Source organism: Rhineura floridana, chromosome 4 (assembly GCF_030035675.1).
Source record: "Rhineura floridana isolate rRhiFlo1 chromosome 4, rRhiFlo1.hap2, whole genome shotgun sequence".
Taxonomy (NCBI): domain Eukaryota; kingdom Metazoa; phylum Chordata; class Lepidosauria; order Squamata; family Rhineuridae; genus Rhineura; species Rhineura floridana.
In genome coordinates, this window is record NC_084483.1 from 58,707,049 (window position 1) to 58,721,675 (window position 14,627).

The 14,627-nt window shown below is 39.9% G+C and overlaps 2 protein-coding genes across 5 annotated transcripts in view; one reads left to right on the plus strand and one right to left on the minus strand.

Moving 5' to 3' along the window:
• The window catches only part of SMAP1 (small ArfGAP 1), a 103,143-nt gene extending 95,938 nt beyond the window's left edge, over positions 1 to 7,205 (plus strand). For all 4 annotated transcript variants that reach the window (XM_061623091.1, XM_061623090.1, XM_061623092.1 and 1 more), the window contains 3 exons: positions 1,867 to 2,032; positions 3,694 to 4,019; positions 6,254 to 7,205. In XM_061623091.1, coding sequence (XP_061479075.1) covers positions 1,867 to 2,032; positions 3,694 to 4,019; positions 6,254 to 6,388 — 627 coding nt within the window. In that variant the 3' untranslated portion in view covers positions 6,389 to 7,205. The remainder of the gene's footprint in view (positions 1 to 1,866; positions 2,033 to 3,693; positions 4,020 to 6,253) is intronic.
• Positions 7,206 to 7,501: 296 nt separating this feature from the next.
• B3GAT2 (beta-1,3-glucuronyltransferase 2) overlaps positions 7,502 to 14,627 on the minus strand; it is a 59,598-nt gene continuing 52,472 nt past the window's right edge. Inside the window, exons 3-4 of the mRNA XM_061623094.1 lie at positions 7,766 to 7,914; positions 7,502 to 7,683 (exon numbers count right to left, since the gene is read on the minus strand). Coding sequence (XP_061479078.1) covers positions 7,597 to 7,683; positions 7,766 to 7,914 — 236 coding nt within the window. The 3' untranslated portion in view covers positions 7,502 to 7,596. The remainder of the gene's footprint in view (positions 7,684 to 7,765; positions 7,915 to 14,627) is intronic.

Sequence of the window (14,627 nt, forward strand, 5' to 3'; positions counted from 1 at the left end):
TTGGTCCTAGTTCAACACATTAGCCACAGTACCTCCTGGCTCTGGTTGATAGTTGCATTCTTTTTCAAAGATGCCATTTTCACAAGCATGTTATGATTTATGGAAGATACGCTTTTCTTCATGCTCCATTGATTTTGTAAAAAGAATTTCTAGTTTCTAAGGGTGCAGTTCTTCCTGACAAAGACTACTGAAATATTCAACCTGCGATCTTGTGCACTGTGTCTGTGCAAGGACAAAATTTATCCTTATGAAGTTCTGCTTTAAAAACACATTTGAAGCCTTTGAGAATCTAAGTAAAAAATCAAAGCTTCACAAACCACTGGAGATCTTTTTTCTTAAATCTTGTTCTTAACCAGTGACCCTAGAATTACTGTAAAACTAGCATCTTCCAAAATTATTCTGTGAAGTTCACATAATCTTGCCTTGAATTAGTTGAAAGCAACAGATATGTGACAGTAGTTCTGCTTAATATTTCTTGTTGTATGAAATTGCTTCTTCCAATCACTACTTTCTTTAGATTACCTGAGAAAAATTATCAACAACCCAAAGATGTTTTACCTGTTGGTAGTTTCTCCTGCAAAAAGGTTTGCATGTAATGCAGCCTCCAAAGACAGTGCTTACAAAGTTACATGGAGGCAAGTAAGAAGTAAAAGAAAACAAATACCCGTTCACAGGTGCATGGTATGCATGCATCCCAAGTAGAATAAATTTTGCAAGAGACCATCTTTCGTGCATTTTCTTTGTAAGCTCTTTATTTAAAAACAGATGAACAGATAATGAAATTTTCATATCATGTGTGTTTGGTAAATGTTGGCAAATGGTGAAAATAAGCTGATAGATTCACTACAGTCCTATAATACAATACAGTACACTTTCTGTAGCAATATTGGAAAAGGACATACTATGAAAAAGACCATCTCCAATCCAGCTGAACAACTGATAAAAGGGGGGAGAGGTAATTTTTGCCAATTCTCTCTTACCACTACATTCTCCAGCCCCACTTCCCACACTCTTCTGGAGGTCCCTCAACCCTCCAGAGCAATTTCACTTTTGCAGAAAGGGGAAATCAGCAAAAATCATCTCCCACCTCTTATCCACTGGTGAGAGCATTTCTGGTGTTTGCTGATCAGACACCCAGTGTCTTTCCAATATCCTTAGAGAGGATAGGTTTAGTTCATGTCTAAGGCCAGTTCCAGTTTATGTTAGGAAAGTATTTGCTGTGTTACATCAATGTTTCCTGTAGCAAAAATGTAAACTATGAAATATATACATGTATATCCATCTTTAAACTCCTGTGTATACATCTGGTTATCCTGGACTAGTCAAGGTTCCTAGATGCGCATATACACATGTGGAAGACATACATTTTATGTATTTGCTGCAGGTAGTCATTTTGCTGCATAAAATGTGCAACTGCTCTTATTCTGGTTCATACTGAATAAACTTCTGGATTATTTTTCATAATATATATAAATTATAATTTGCGCAAAGGGAACATTCATAAATACGTTGTATTCTGTTCAGTGTTTTTAGGCATTGAAGTTCCTTGTTTTGGTCTTATTTTGATTCACATTGCCAAAATGTCTGTATTTTTCATAATATATATCATTGTGACTCATACAAAGGAAATATTGATAAATAAGGTGTATTGTGTTATATGTGTGTAAGCACTGAAGTTCCTTGTTTGTTCACATTAAAACATCGTCCTGTGTAGTGCTTCCAAGTTTTTGTAACACCAGTCATTATAAAATTTGGTATTAATATCATTAAATTGCTTTACATTGTTTGAAAACATGTAACATTTTAGCTAATGATTATGCTAGTAATTTTTTTTTCAGTATTCTCCTTTTGTCTTTTAATTCCCAGACTGCTTCCACTAATTCTGCAGCTGCCACCTTATCTACTGCATCTGGAGATCTTGATCTGTTCACTGAACAAACAAAATCAGAAGAGTCAGCAAAGAAACAGCTCTCCAAAGACTCTATCTTGTCACTGTATGGCACAGGTACTATGCCGCAGCAAAATGCTCCAGGTAATTGGTTTTCATATCAGCTTTCTAAATGACTTAATTGAAAGTGCAGCTAAGATGCATAGTTGGAGTTCTCTCCCCTGCAAAAAGTGTATGTTAACATTAAGCGGGATTTATTTTCCCCTTTTTGCATTCAAAAAACTAAAACCAAGGAGTCAAGGTGTAATCCAGCTGACACGTACGCTGGGCTGAGGGGAGTTGGATGCAGCGGATCTCCAGCTGAGTCAGCTGGGTCCTGACTCAGCCAAGCTATGCCGGCATAAGTCCCTCAACCCCATTCAACTGGGACACAGCTGGCCCAGCCTGGCTCAGCTGACTGGCGCAAGGTGGCCTAAGTCCCAAACAAGGGTTGTGTCAGGGGAGGGGCCGAGGTGATGGGACTTAGACTACATCCAACTGGTGTTCAGAGTGCTCCTGCAGGTCCCAATTCAGGCAAAAATTATGCCAGGAAAAAGGTCAGTCTAAGAAAATAAATATAATAAAAGTCAATGGAGAAGGCGAACTTCCTGGCAGGGCCAGCGCCAGGCATGACCGGGCCCTTGGGCACCAGCCTGCCCCGGGCACACAGCTCCTGCCTGTTCCACCTGCCTCTCCTGTGGGAGCCTGTAGCTTGTCTGCAACTTGCCCAGTTTTGCCTTGACCTGAGAGCGCTGTAGAGTAAGCCGACCTAGTTGCAAAGGGAGCAAGAGGAGGTGGCAGCTGCTGATCACAGCTAGGGATGGGTGAGAATTTTGATTCAGTTCACATTACAAGCAGAATTTCTCAAAGTTGCACCTTCCAAGACAATATGAGAACCGAAACACAGCCATCCTTCGAAATTCGCATTTATTAGAATTTGGGGATGCAGTTTGCCAACTAAACAATATTTATAAAAATGCATATATTAGGGGGAAGTGTGCATAAAAATGAATACATGAGTGAAAATAACATGCAAAAAGGTATGATGTGATGAGAAATGGCTTGCAAAAATGTGTACCTTTGTCAAAACTGCCTACAAAAATGTGTTTATTTGGAGGAATTTGCACTAAATGCTGGAGACTTTTCCTGAGATTTTTTTTTTAAATTCGCAGATTGCTGCAGAAATGTAGAGAACTGAATTTAACATTAGAAAAGTGAGAAACTGAGAGAACTGAAATTGGCAGATCTTTCCATCTCTAATCACAGCAGGGGACAAACCTGCTTCCTAGCTTTATCGACAAATACAGACACAAGATCACCTGGCCCCATATTTAAGCAGTACTGGAAACTAAGTGCTTGGGATTTTGCTCCCCTGCTTTTGTTAGAAACCTATCTACTTCAAATTTCCAGATTGTGGGCTTGTCATTAATGAGATTCCTTACCAACATCCATTGAGCCCCAGGTAGATCTTAACAATTTTTTGTACACTGTGTTGAAGGGGTAATTGAGCCCTCCAAGGTAATATATAAATCAGGAAATAAATAAAAAGAAGAGCAATTCAGTAATGCAGCTGCTTTTTCTGCATTATTCACACATATACACAACACACTCACACTGCCACACTTTTATTTGGAGAACAGTTTTGGGTTTTGCCAGATGTAACTGAAGTTTTGTGTGGTAAACTTTGCAAATGTGTTCTCTTTAGACCGTAAGCCTCTGCTGACATCATGGAATGCACTCCTTTCTTTTCTCTTTGCCCAATACAGGTGTATTCATGGGACCACAACCTATTCCCTTTACTGCACAGCCATCGGCTCATTTTCAAGGTTTTCCAGCCATGGGAGTGCCGATGCCTGCAACCCCTGCAATGATAGGAAACATGATGGGACAGTCGGTACCTGTGTTAGGACAGAATGCAGGCATGATGGTGGGCATGGGAATGCCTAATGGCTTTTCTGTCGCTACACAAACTGCTGGTTTGGGACTTCCCCAAAATGTTGTTGGCCCCCAAGGAACAATGGTGAGACAGATAGCCCCACCACAGAAATATGGTATGCAACAAAATCAACAAACTCCATGGAACCTTTCTCAGGTAGGCATATGCTTTTCTCTTCATGTGGGGGAAGAGTGCCATGGAGAAGAACAACTTTTTAGGATTAAAACCCAGTAATGCAGGAGAGGCTCACAGCCATGTCGCACACACACCCTCCACCTAGTAACTGGCAGTGATGCTGCTGCCGGGAGGCTGTTGCCCCATTAGGCAAGCTGTTCCTGAAACTATGAGGAATTATATCAGCAGGACTGTAACTTCTGCCGTACTGCATTTGTCTTAGATATTGCTGTTTGTATTATTCCCCACTTTATACCATTAGTTTATCATGAGTACTAGAATGGCTTAGTAATTTTGGTTTCATAGTCCTTAATTTAGTATACTAGGTACTGGCCTAATTCACATTATCATGGTTAGACAACCGGGGTGTGTGTACCATGCCTTACTTGATTGCACAAACATGCATTGCTCCTCCCCTTTCTTTTTTATTCCCATGACATGCTGAACTAAGCCAACGTTGGGTTTCACACGGGTGGGGGACCTTTTTGGCCCAATAGGCCAGATCTTTATCTCCCACATGCCAACTTTGACAGCTGGGCAGAACCACCCACCTGTCAATAATCTGTCATAATGACATCAAGTGATTGACACCTGTCAGTGTTGTGCTGATTGTTGGGCACTTCAGAAGCACTGTGCAAAATGCTTTGCACTCTCTATGTTTGGGGCTTCGGAAGAACACAGAGCTTCCCAAACTTCCAACAACTGGCTGGTTAAGCATCATCCCACCCCAGTTTAGCATTTATCTAAACCTGGACTTGTGGTTAATCTCTCCCTTTCTTAACTACAAATTGAAACCAAGATTTCACTGGAACGTGTGAATGAGGTCACTGTGAACCTCTCCTTTTTGTTTGTTTGCATGAATGGCACAAAATATTACCAAATATATTACAAGTGCTATTCTTTCTAAATGTCCTAGCAATGATACAGTAAAACCATCTAAGCCCACTTCAGGTGTTATAAGTACCAGAATGTAAACACTCAGTGGCAAAGACTGGCTTCCTTTGCCCTTCCGCCAGCCAGTCTTGTGGAAGGCAACTATCTGCAGTGGGGAGCCTTTGTATCTGTGGGGCCTCCCCACACAATTTTAATAGCCTAATTTTCCAGGATTCTAAATTCTGGAAACCTTTCATGGATGGAAAACACTCCCTACTGAAGACAGTTGTCTTACATACATTGGAAGGTGACAAAGGGAGGTGGAGCTAGCACTCTTCACTCCCCCAGCCCGCAGTGTCTGAAAAGGGCTCTTGTTCAAGTCTGCTACCACCTTCTTCGGTTGTATTGCAAATTCTGGCATATTGTGAATGTATCTTTAGTTAGCGTTAAGATATTTTGATGAATAGCATTTAAAATAGCAGTAGCTAGCTCTGGTTGAATCTTGTATCTAAAACCGGAATCTGCCATATGTTAAGAGCGTGGTGTGGGAACAGCTTCCTCACTCTGGGAACATCTGCAGGAAGCAATTCCTTGGGTTAGGGTTAGGGTTGGCAGAAAATTCTCCCTTTAAAATTCTCAGCAGTACTGTAAAATGCTGGTTTAGAAAATCTATTCTTCAGTCATTTAAATTCTGTCCTTCCCATGCTCAGTACTGCTGCACTCTTTACCATCTAGAATTAAAACGTTCAAGATTATTTGACGCTTTAGAGGCAAACCTGCATATAGGAGGCTAGTGGGTACTAAGCTGATATATTCAGTTTTAAGTTTTATTTTTGGTAGTACGAAGGCAGTTTTGAGGTTTTGAAATTAAGAATGGGTATGGAAACTTATCGTATTAAAAATGTTATGCAAAATGTAAAACACATTGTTTCTAAAGTACTGACATTAAGAGAAACCAGATTTTATCTAAACGTCAGAAGCTGTGTTTGTTTATTTGTTCTATATCTACACCACCCTTCATCTATCAGAATCCCAGAAGTGGTTTATCGTATTCACATTAAAACAACAATAAAGCCAATCATAGGACAATGGTAAAACCAAATTAAACTAGTGTTGAAAAGGATATCTTTTGGGAGTGTAGCTGATTACATTTGAAAGAGATCTGTTTCTATGATAGATGTGTAACAATTATACACTTGATATACAAGTGTCAATTACTGAGGTAAGGTGGTATTTTGTGTTTTTAAATTAAGCTTGAGTCTGTCTTACTGTTTGGACTTTAGAATGAAATTTGAATATTTGACCACCTGTGTACTAACTAGAACCATGTGTGCATTTCACAGATGAATCAGCAAATGGCTGGAATGAATCTGAGTAGTTCCAGCAATATGATGGGCTTTGGCCAGCCCCCAAATACAGTGGCAGGATGGACTGGAAGTTCCTCGGGCCAGACTCTCAGCACACAACTCTGGAAATGAAAATTGCAATAGAAGTTTCATCTAGTTCAGACATTCCATGCTCAACTGCATCTAGTTTCCTGGTCTGTCTACATACATTTCCCCCCTCTCCAATATCACTGTCGTTCATATCAAGACGTAATCTTAACTGACCGTGTTGTGGTCTGTATTGACTTAAACTTTGATGTAGTGAAAAGCAGGTTGAGAACACCTATCATCGGCAGCTTTTTCATTCCACACTACATTTGATTTCATGAATCATACCTTTCAAAACAGCTGTGTGACCAACTACATACTCAAATAATTTTATCAGTTATAGAACAAATGTTTGCATATAAGAGAAGCAGATATCATGTTAGTACTATCTCTAATATGTAAATCCCACTCACAAATTATCCAGTAATCCTGTAGAAGGTACTGTATGAACAAATGTTAATCATATAAATAAGAGTGTACATGTATCACTGAACATTTTTCCTTGTGTAACAATGATTTTGTTCCATTATTCATGTCATTGTGATATTTCTATGATGTGCTGAACAGGGAAGTTGGTTAGTGAAAGAGATATAAACCTGGATGTCACTGTGGCTTCATCCATTTTCTTAACTATTAGAGCTTCCTGTGTCAAAGTGTGCAAATTTGGCTACAAAGATATGTACAGAGGGCTAATCTGAAGTATATTGCACAGCATACATGCAGGGTAACTCACTCAATTGTACATTTAATTTTGTCTTTACATCTGTATCCAGGTTTATGCCAGTAATTGTGTTTACATTTTATGGGTGCCTCACATCGATAAGCTGTTGCTTCCCTCTATTAAAGAAATCCATAAACATCACGTGATTTATTTCATTCTATAAGATCTCTTTTATCTACTGTTCTTCAAAGCAAAGCTATTTAATTCAGGAACAAATAAACTTGGAACATAAATAATCTGACAGCTGCATAAATTAATTGGAAGTTTTAGAATTGTTTAGATTAGAAACTTTTTAGTGTTTACTGCATTTCATTGAATGTCTTGTGTGAAAACAATCCAAGATCTGGATAGAGAACTAGAATGGATTGGAGAAAGGCATGCAAAACAAGTGAAGACAAATTACAGCCATCTGACAGCAGTCTTTACTGAGAAAGCAAGTTGTTGCACAACAGCAAACTGTGCAGTTTGAATGTTTAGTTGTTTCCAAAGATGCATCCATTAGTTTTGGTATCTCCCATTTTATGCTTACAGATCATACTTCAATTTTGACACTGTCCAGGTGATACTTTGGCTCATTAGATAGATTTACCTTTTCGGTTCTGGTGTGCCATACAAGAACCTGAAAAAAGTTTAATAAAAAAAAAATTAGTTGTGTGTTATCCCAAAAAGGCAAATTCCTGTACTAAAACTGAAATTAATACCTTTGTGCAGTTGTTGGCTTTTGGTTCCAGTTCTTCTACTGTTGTAATTTGTCTGAGAAAATCAGATTCCTGCATTCCAGGTTGTGATCCATGACGTCTGAATATAGCTTTAGGATTGGCTAAAATCACCTGAAGGCTCACAGCAAACCCTTTGTGTAAAGCAAATGTTGTTAAATCGTTAAAATCAAAGTTATACACGTCATACCTTTTTCATTTAGATTTAAAAAATCATCTCTGTCTCTCTCTGGCTAACTTGAATTTTATAAACAGATCCCTGCATTGTGCAGTGGGATATAATTTCACTTATGTGGTTGCCTCACAGTTTATGCAGCTTATTTTTCATCCCACAAAGCTGCTTTGTCTTATTCTGAAAAGCAACTAGCTATGCTTCTCCATATCTGTTTCACTCCTTACACATTTTGTTTCAATGCAAACAGTAACATTTAATGTAAGAAATTGGAATTTACATACGATGAAAAGCTTGCCGGGTGGGAAAATGAGATTTAAAAGTAACAGACCAACCAATTTTCTTTCTTCAGACACCACCTTTTTAATTAACTGTAGTTAACCAGAGGACAAAATAAACTCAGCTTAGTGAATTTCACATGCAAATTTGTTTTTCATTGATATCATGAATGGATATCACTTCTAGTAACACACATAATAACTTAGCCTTTAATCACTAACATTTTTAAAAAAAAGTTTGAAAGAGGGTGGTAGAGAAACATTCTTAGTGCGCTGTTTAGCAACGGGTACCCTTGTGGTGGGTGGGACATCAAAGGACATGAGTTCTAGGATATGGACAAGACTTGCTAAAACTAGAATACTGCTGCTTGTCTCTTTTTCTCTCTCTCAGATGCATAGCTCATTTGTTGCAATTGGTGCATCTGAATGCAGAATCTGGGTGATTTGTTTTAGTTTCAGAGGGGTGCTTCCATTTGTGCAAGCACATTGCACATCACACAATTTCTCCCACTAGCTTTTGCAAAACAGTTTGCAGAGCATTGCCTTTGACAATATTTCTAAGTGCAATTTGGAATCCCCTCCATATTTGAGCTAAATCATTGTATGTTGTGCAATCAGAAAGGAATCTCTGATATCTTAAAATGGGATAAAAGAACACCCTATTAGTAATGTACATAAAAATGTCATTCCTGCCCTTTTTAACCTGAAACAGGACTCATACGGATTCAATATTACAGGCCACACTCACTTGTGGGATGTAGGACATAACCTGAGACAGAGCATGTTCAGGAGCCATTTCCCTCATTAACATATATATCCGAAAGTAAGGATTTGGGGAGGGGGTATCTTTCATGAAAGTCCATGCTGAGATTGTCTTAGAGGCACCCTGGAACCAAATCAGTTAACTTTCTTCTTAACTCTATCCTAAAGATTTTAGATCAGGCTGTTTAGGAATTCAGACCCAGTAATGCAAGGGTGAGGAAGATGTTGTTAGACTCCATCTCCCATCAGCCCCAGCTAATGTGGCCAATGGTCAGTGATGATGGAAGTTGTAGTTCAACAACATCTGAAGAGCCACAGATTCCTCACTCCTGCAGTACTTAATGGTGTTTGCATTAGGCCCCGAAAGTGGTTTGAGAGCCTATAGGATACATTTGGCTGGTCTCCAATAAAACTATAATGCTGAAGAAAGTACATTTGTGAGTGCTTAATGGTCAGGATTAGCAGCAGAGTCTTTGCAATGCCATATTAATAAAGCACTTATTCTAACTATATTTCAAAATAAACTGCAGTGACTAAGAAGGGCAGAAAATTGGGTTCAAGTAAAATCTTAATTTGGTCTGAAACTTCAGACTACAGCGCTGTCTAATTTTTGTTAGGAAAAATAATCCACTTAGCTCAGAGCTAGCGTATTTTGTAAGAATACATCTGTAAGATATTGCCACAGAGTTATACTAGGCAAGCTACTTACTTTGGACTGACAAGTCTAAATACCTTCTATACATTTTACTGTACCACAGATTTATTTTTATTGTATTCCTCCAAGGCCTTTAAGGTGGCATACATGATTCTCTCCCTCTCCTTTTCAAACATTAATATATTCTAGTCAACTGAATTATATAGTTAATATCATTCAGTAATAGTTTTAAGGAAGGGCAATTTTAATGTCTTAATGGTGATGGGTGTCGAGAGAAACTAACCAAAGCTGTTGTGCTCTATAGAAGATAAACATCTTTCCGTACTCTGGTATGAAATGAGTTGTCACCTGACCCTAAAACAGATGTGCCCTTTGTGGATCATAAAAGGCTGAAGAGGAAGTATAGAGGAGGAACTGGGCATTGCTTCCTGGTAATGTGGGCAGAGGGAGAGTTGACTAAAATAGAATGGAGAAGGGGAAACGGAGAAACTAAGCCGAGGGGCAACATTTATAATGTTCTGTTGCACCCATCTGATAATCTTTCAAAGTACTGCACGATTCATTCTGATCAAGTCAGAGGATGCTGTTCAGCTTGTTACAATGGGATATAGCCAAGGACCAGGCAGACCAACGCTCTGTGTCTAGCCGAGATCTTAATTTAGATAAAGCAGATGGAATACTGTGACAAATGTCCACATAAAGGCAGCCATGTGACTTGCGGTTGTGATAGTTTAGAAAACATCTGTTAGTAGCAGGGATGGCCATGGGTTTAACTTTCCTTACCCCGAAGCTGCTATTTGCCCTTAGAGGGAAGTTCTCATTATAGCTCAATAAAGGTTACCACACACCTAATGCACATATGCAATTTCTTACATCAACCAGCAAGTGCATTTGTTTCCTACTCTCATGGTGATTAAATTATCAATAGCATTCTGCATATGAACAAGGTTATTGTCCCCTTTCCCAGCTTCTGTTGTAGGAGGACAAACAACTAAGATCTCAACAACACATCTTGGGGCAGATTTGCAGGACTGGGCTGCTATTAGACCCTCTAGAATAACAGGTGGAAATTAGTATTTGAGGTTGAGTATCTGAGGTTGTGGAACAAGGCACTATCCTAGAGAATAGGTAACTCTTCAAATCTGATAGAAGTTTTTATTCCTGGAGCCTAGAGATCAGCAGTGTTGCAGCAGCTGAAAGAGAACCAAGGAGAGTCCCTTTCCTGCTTTGTATATGGATATTCTGAGGCAGGAGGGAGAACAGATGTATAAGCCTTTAAAGTTGTTTCCAGAAGATTCTGCCTAGTACCAACCTCTACAAGAACCACCTTTTCCATTCTTGGTATGAGCAGTCAGAGTTGAACAGATTTGAGGACTGATATTGGAGGGCTTTAAAAGAGGATTAGACACATTCATGGAAAATAAGACTATAAATAGCTACTAGCCTCAATCGCTGTGCTCTGCCTCAGAGGCAGTATGCTTCCTAATACCAGTTGCTGGAAATCACAAGAGGGGACTGAACTCTTGCACTCAGGTCCTGCTTGTGGGCTTTGCACAGGCAACCGATTGGCTACTCTGAGAACAGGATGCTGGACTAGATGGGCCATTGGCCTGATCCAGCAGGACTCCTCTTGTGTTCTTTGTTTCTGTTTATTTTTGCAGAGTAAACTTTAAAAATTCCCACTTGGCATTAAGCTTCTTTCAATATAATTATGTTCTGCTGAAAAAGCTATACCCCATTTCAAAGTAAACGGTTTTTTGAACTAAAATTAGGCCAATTACCTATCAAAAAAGGAAAAAGATGGATGATTTTATGGTTGTTACAAATTCTGAAAACAGATTGCCAGTAGACAGCCAGATATTATTTCTATATTCCATATCAAAACCTTCCAGACCATAGCATCTTCCCTATGGATCAAGCTCTAATTATCTACTAATGATCGTGGGTTGGATCCAAACTTGCACTCAACAGAGTTCTGCTCATGCTGGAGGAAGATGTTGTTGTTGTTGTTGTTATGTGCCTCCAAGTCGACTACGACTTATGACGACCCTATTAATCAGTGACCTCCAAGAGCATCTGTCGTGAACCACCCTGTTCAGATCTTGTAAGATGACTTTTGCCAATTCCCCCTATAGCCCCAGCACCACCTGAAAATACGCTACAGAGGGTAAGGAATCCTCCCAAATGTCATGAGGTGCAGCCCAGAAGGTTTCAGAGGGAATAGCCAAAATCACCTCCGTACATCCGGTGGAGACCTGCTGCTGGAGCTCATCCCCTTGTGTCAATGGAAGGAGGCATTTCTTTTCATGGAACAGACATTCTGGATTCAACCTATTAATTTCATGGCATCTTGTGAAGATATCGTTGCAGAGCAGAACAGAAACAAGCAGAAGGTTTTCTGCATGTAATGTTGGATTGCATTCATGATTCTCTGTGCTTTTGGCTCTGCAAATAAACACCGCATTAGAATGACAGCATCAACTAAATAAATACGTGTTTCTGAGCCAACAAAAGTGCAAACAGAGCAGATACCCACTGACTAGGCTGTTATATTCTATGAGCTGCTGTGCTGCCACTGCAGCCATACAATAGTGGACACGACTGCCATTGGTGCCACTGAGTCCAAATTCCAGCAGTTGTGCAGAATGTTCCTCTTCCTGTGCTGTGCAGCTATATGATCTGCAGACCTTACTCAGGTCTGAAAGGGGCTGGCAAAGGAGGTAGGGCCACTGCTAGTCAGTGTAGGCAATAATGAGCAAGATGAACCATTGATCTGACTTGGTAGGAGGGAGCTTGCTATGTTCCTAACTGGGAGTTTAATGAACTGACATGCCTATTACATAGCTTGTAATATAACTAACAACCTCGACTAAAGAACTTTTTCATGCTAACTACATGTCTCTTATAAAAACCAAGGGAATATGACCTTTAAAAGTGGGCTAATTCAGAAACCTCTTGGATAGACAGAATAGCAGTTCTAAAAACGTATGTTTTTCATTGCTTCCTAAGACGCATTATTGTATTTATGGGCTGTGTGTCTGTATTGTGGGTACTTCTATTACATGTTTGGCTTGCTTCATATTTTTTTAGCATGCATCTACCTGCAGCATTATGGTGTTGGCATAAATTAGTACATGCAATACCCACAGGGTTTTTTGCCTCTGTATCCCTTTTCAAGGCAGAAGAGAACTCTTGGGTGGGCAGCAATTGGCCGCTACCTTATTATAAATAAATAGTCTCAAGCAATGTATTTTCATGTGCAGTGGGATATCAGAAAAACAGGTAAAAGGGAACTAAAAAGGGCCAGGGACCAGCCAGAAAATGGGCTTTTGTTTCAGATGCTACATCATGTGTGTGGAACCTTTGGCCCTCCAGGTGTTGTTGCCCATGCTTGCTAGGGCTGATAAGAGTTATAGGTTAGCAACATCTGGAAAGCTGAAGGTCTCCCACTCCTGTGCTTCAGCCACACTTTCGCACTGATATAAACAAAAATGATTTGTTCGGATCCTTAATTCTAGAAAGATTTTATACACGGCAGCGGAGGCTGTTCTATTAGGGCAAGCAGGCTCAGCCCTACCAAGTGAAATGCCCAGCCATTTTTTAAGTTTCTCCAAAAATCTCAAAGCCACACTCACAGGGGCTTTTGGAAAGTTGGAAGGGGAAGGATGTCGTAAGCCTCCTCTCTCCCATGCCCCATTTCCTTCCACATCTGCAAGTGTGTTTGCCCACAAGAGTTTTGGAGAGGGGGCTGGCTGCCCTCCTCTCCTGTGTTTGCCCAGGAGAGCTGTTGGAAAGTTTGGAGGTGGTGGATCACTGCTCTAGTCCAGCTTTTGTTCCCCTTGCTATGGCTGCAATCCTAACCCCATTTACCTGGGAGTAATTCCCAATGGTCATACTTTTGACTAGACATGGTTAGGATTGCACTGTGAGGTGGTGACTTGCCCAAATGCAAACAATGTTCTTTAAAAGGTAAAGCTGCAATCCTAGTCCTACTTACTTGAGGTAATACCTGAATGCAATAAAGCTTACTTCTAAGTAGACATGGTTAGGATTACACTGTAAACTAGCGACTTGACCAATTAGAAACAGGGTTGTCAGTTCTCTCTCTCTGCATTAATAAAGTTTGCAGTACAGTCTTACACCTATGTTTAAAAAGTAAGAGCATCAAATCACCACCCTCCCCCCCAGCATCCTCTCTGCTGCATCCAAATCCTATTTGGTGATGGTAAAACCTTATCATTTCTATGCAGTCAATTTGAGCAAGGCATAAGTTAGTGAGTGACAGAGACACACAGACCTTGCAACAGCCATTTTGTGTTAGGCCACACTAGGGTTGCCCGGTGTCTGGTTTTCACTCAGAGACTCTGATCATTGGGGGTCCACTCCAGGTGAGTCACCTTAATCTATTCTATGGACTCTTAGCTTTCATTTTTTAAAAAATTAAGTTTCTAGGTGGTCTGGTTCAAGGAATATACACCAAAATGTCAGCCCCCCCCACAACTTCTATTGGAAGCCGGCTGTTCTAATCGCCACCCTTTCAGGTTTTTAGCCAATAAGTGAAGTCAGGGTTGTGATTGACACGACATTTGCTGACCCCCAGGCAACAGCTAGAACCTACTGCAAATCTGGAAAACAGTTTCCTTTTCCCGTTTGTCTGCACATCAGAAGTTGAGTGAGTGTATAATATGTTATATTTTCTAATTATAAGCAGTCAAACAAGTTTAAATTTTACTGAGCTGTTGAAGAGGGCAGTTTATTAGTCTAATTCATAGCCTGTTTTGAAAACCTTCCCAATATGGAATTTTAATCCATTACCCACTTATCTAGGAGTAAAGCTGCAATGCTAACCCACATACTTGGGAGTAAACCTCATTAAAATCAGTAGGGCTTACTTTTGAGTAGACCTTGGTTAGGCTCTTGCAATCAATGGGACTTTTGAGTGAACATAGCAAAGGATTATGTTTGTGTGTGTTGTAAATC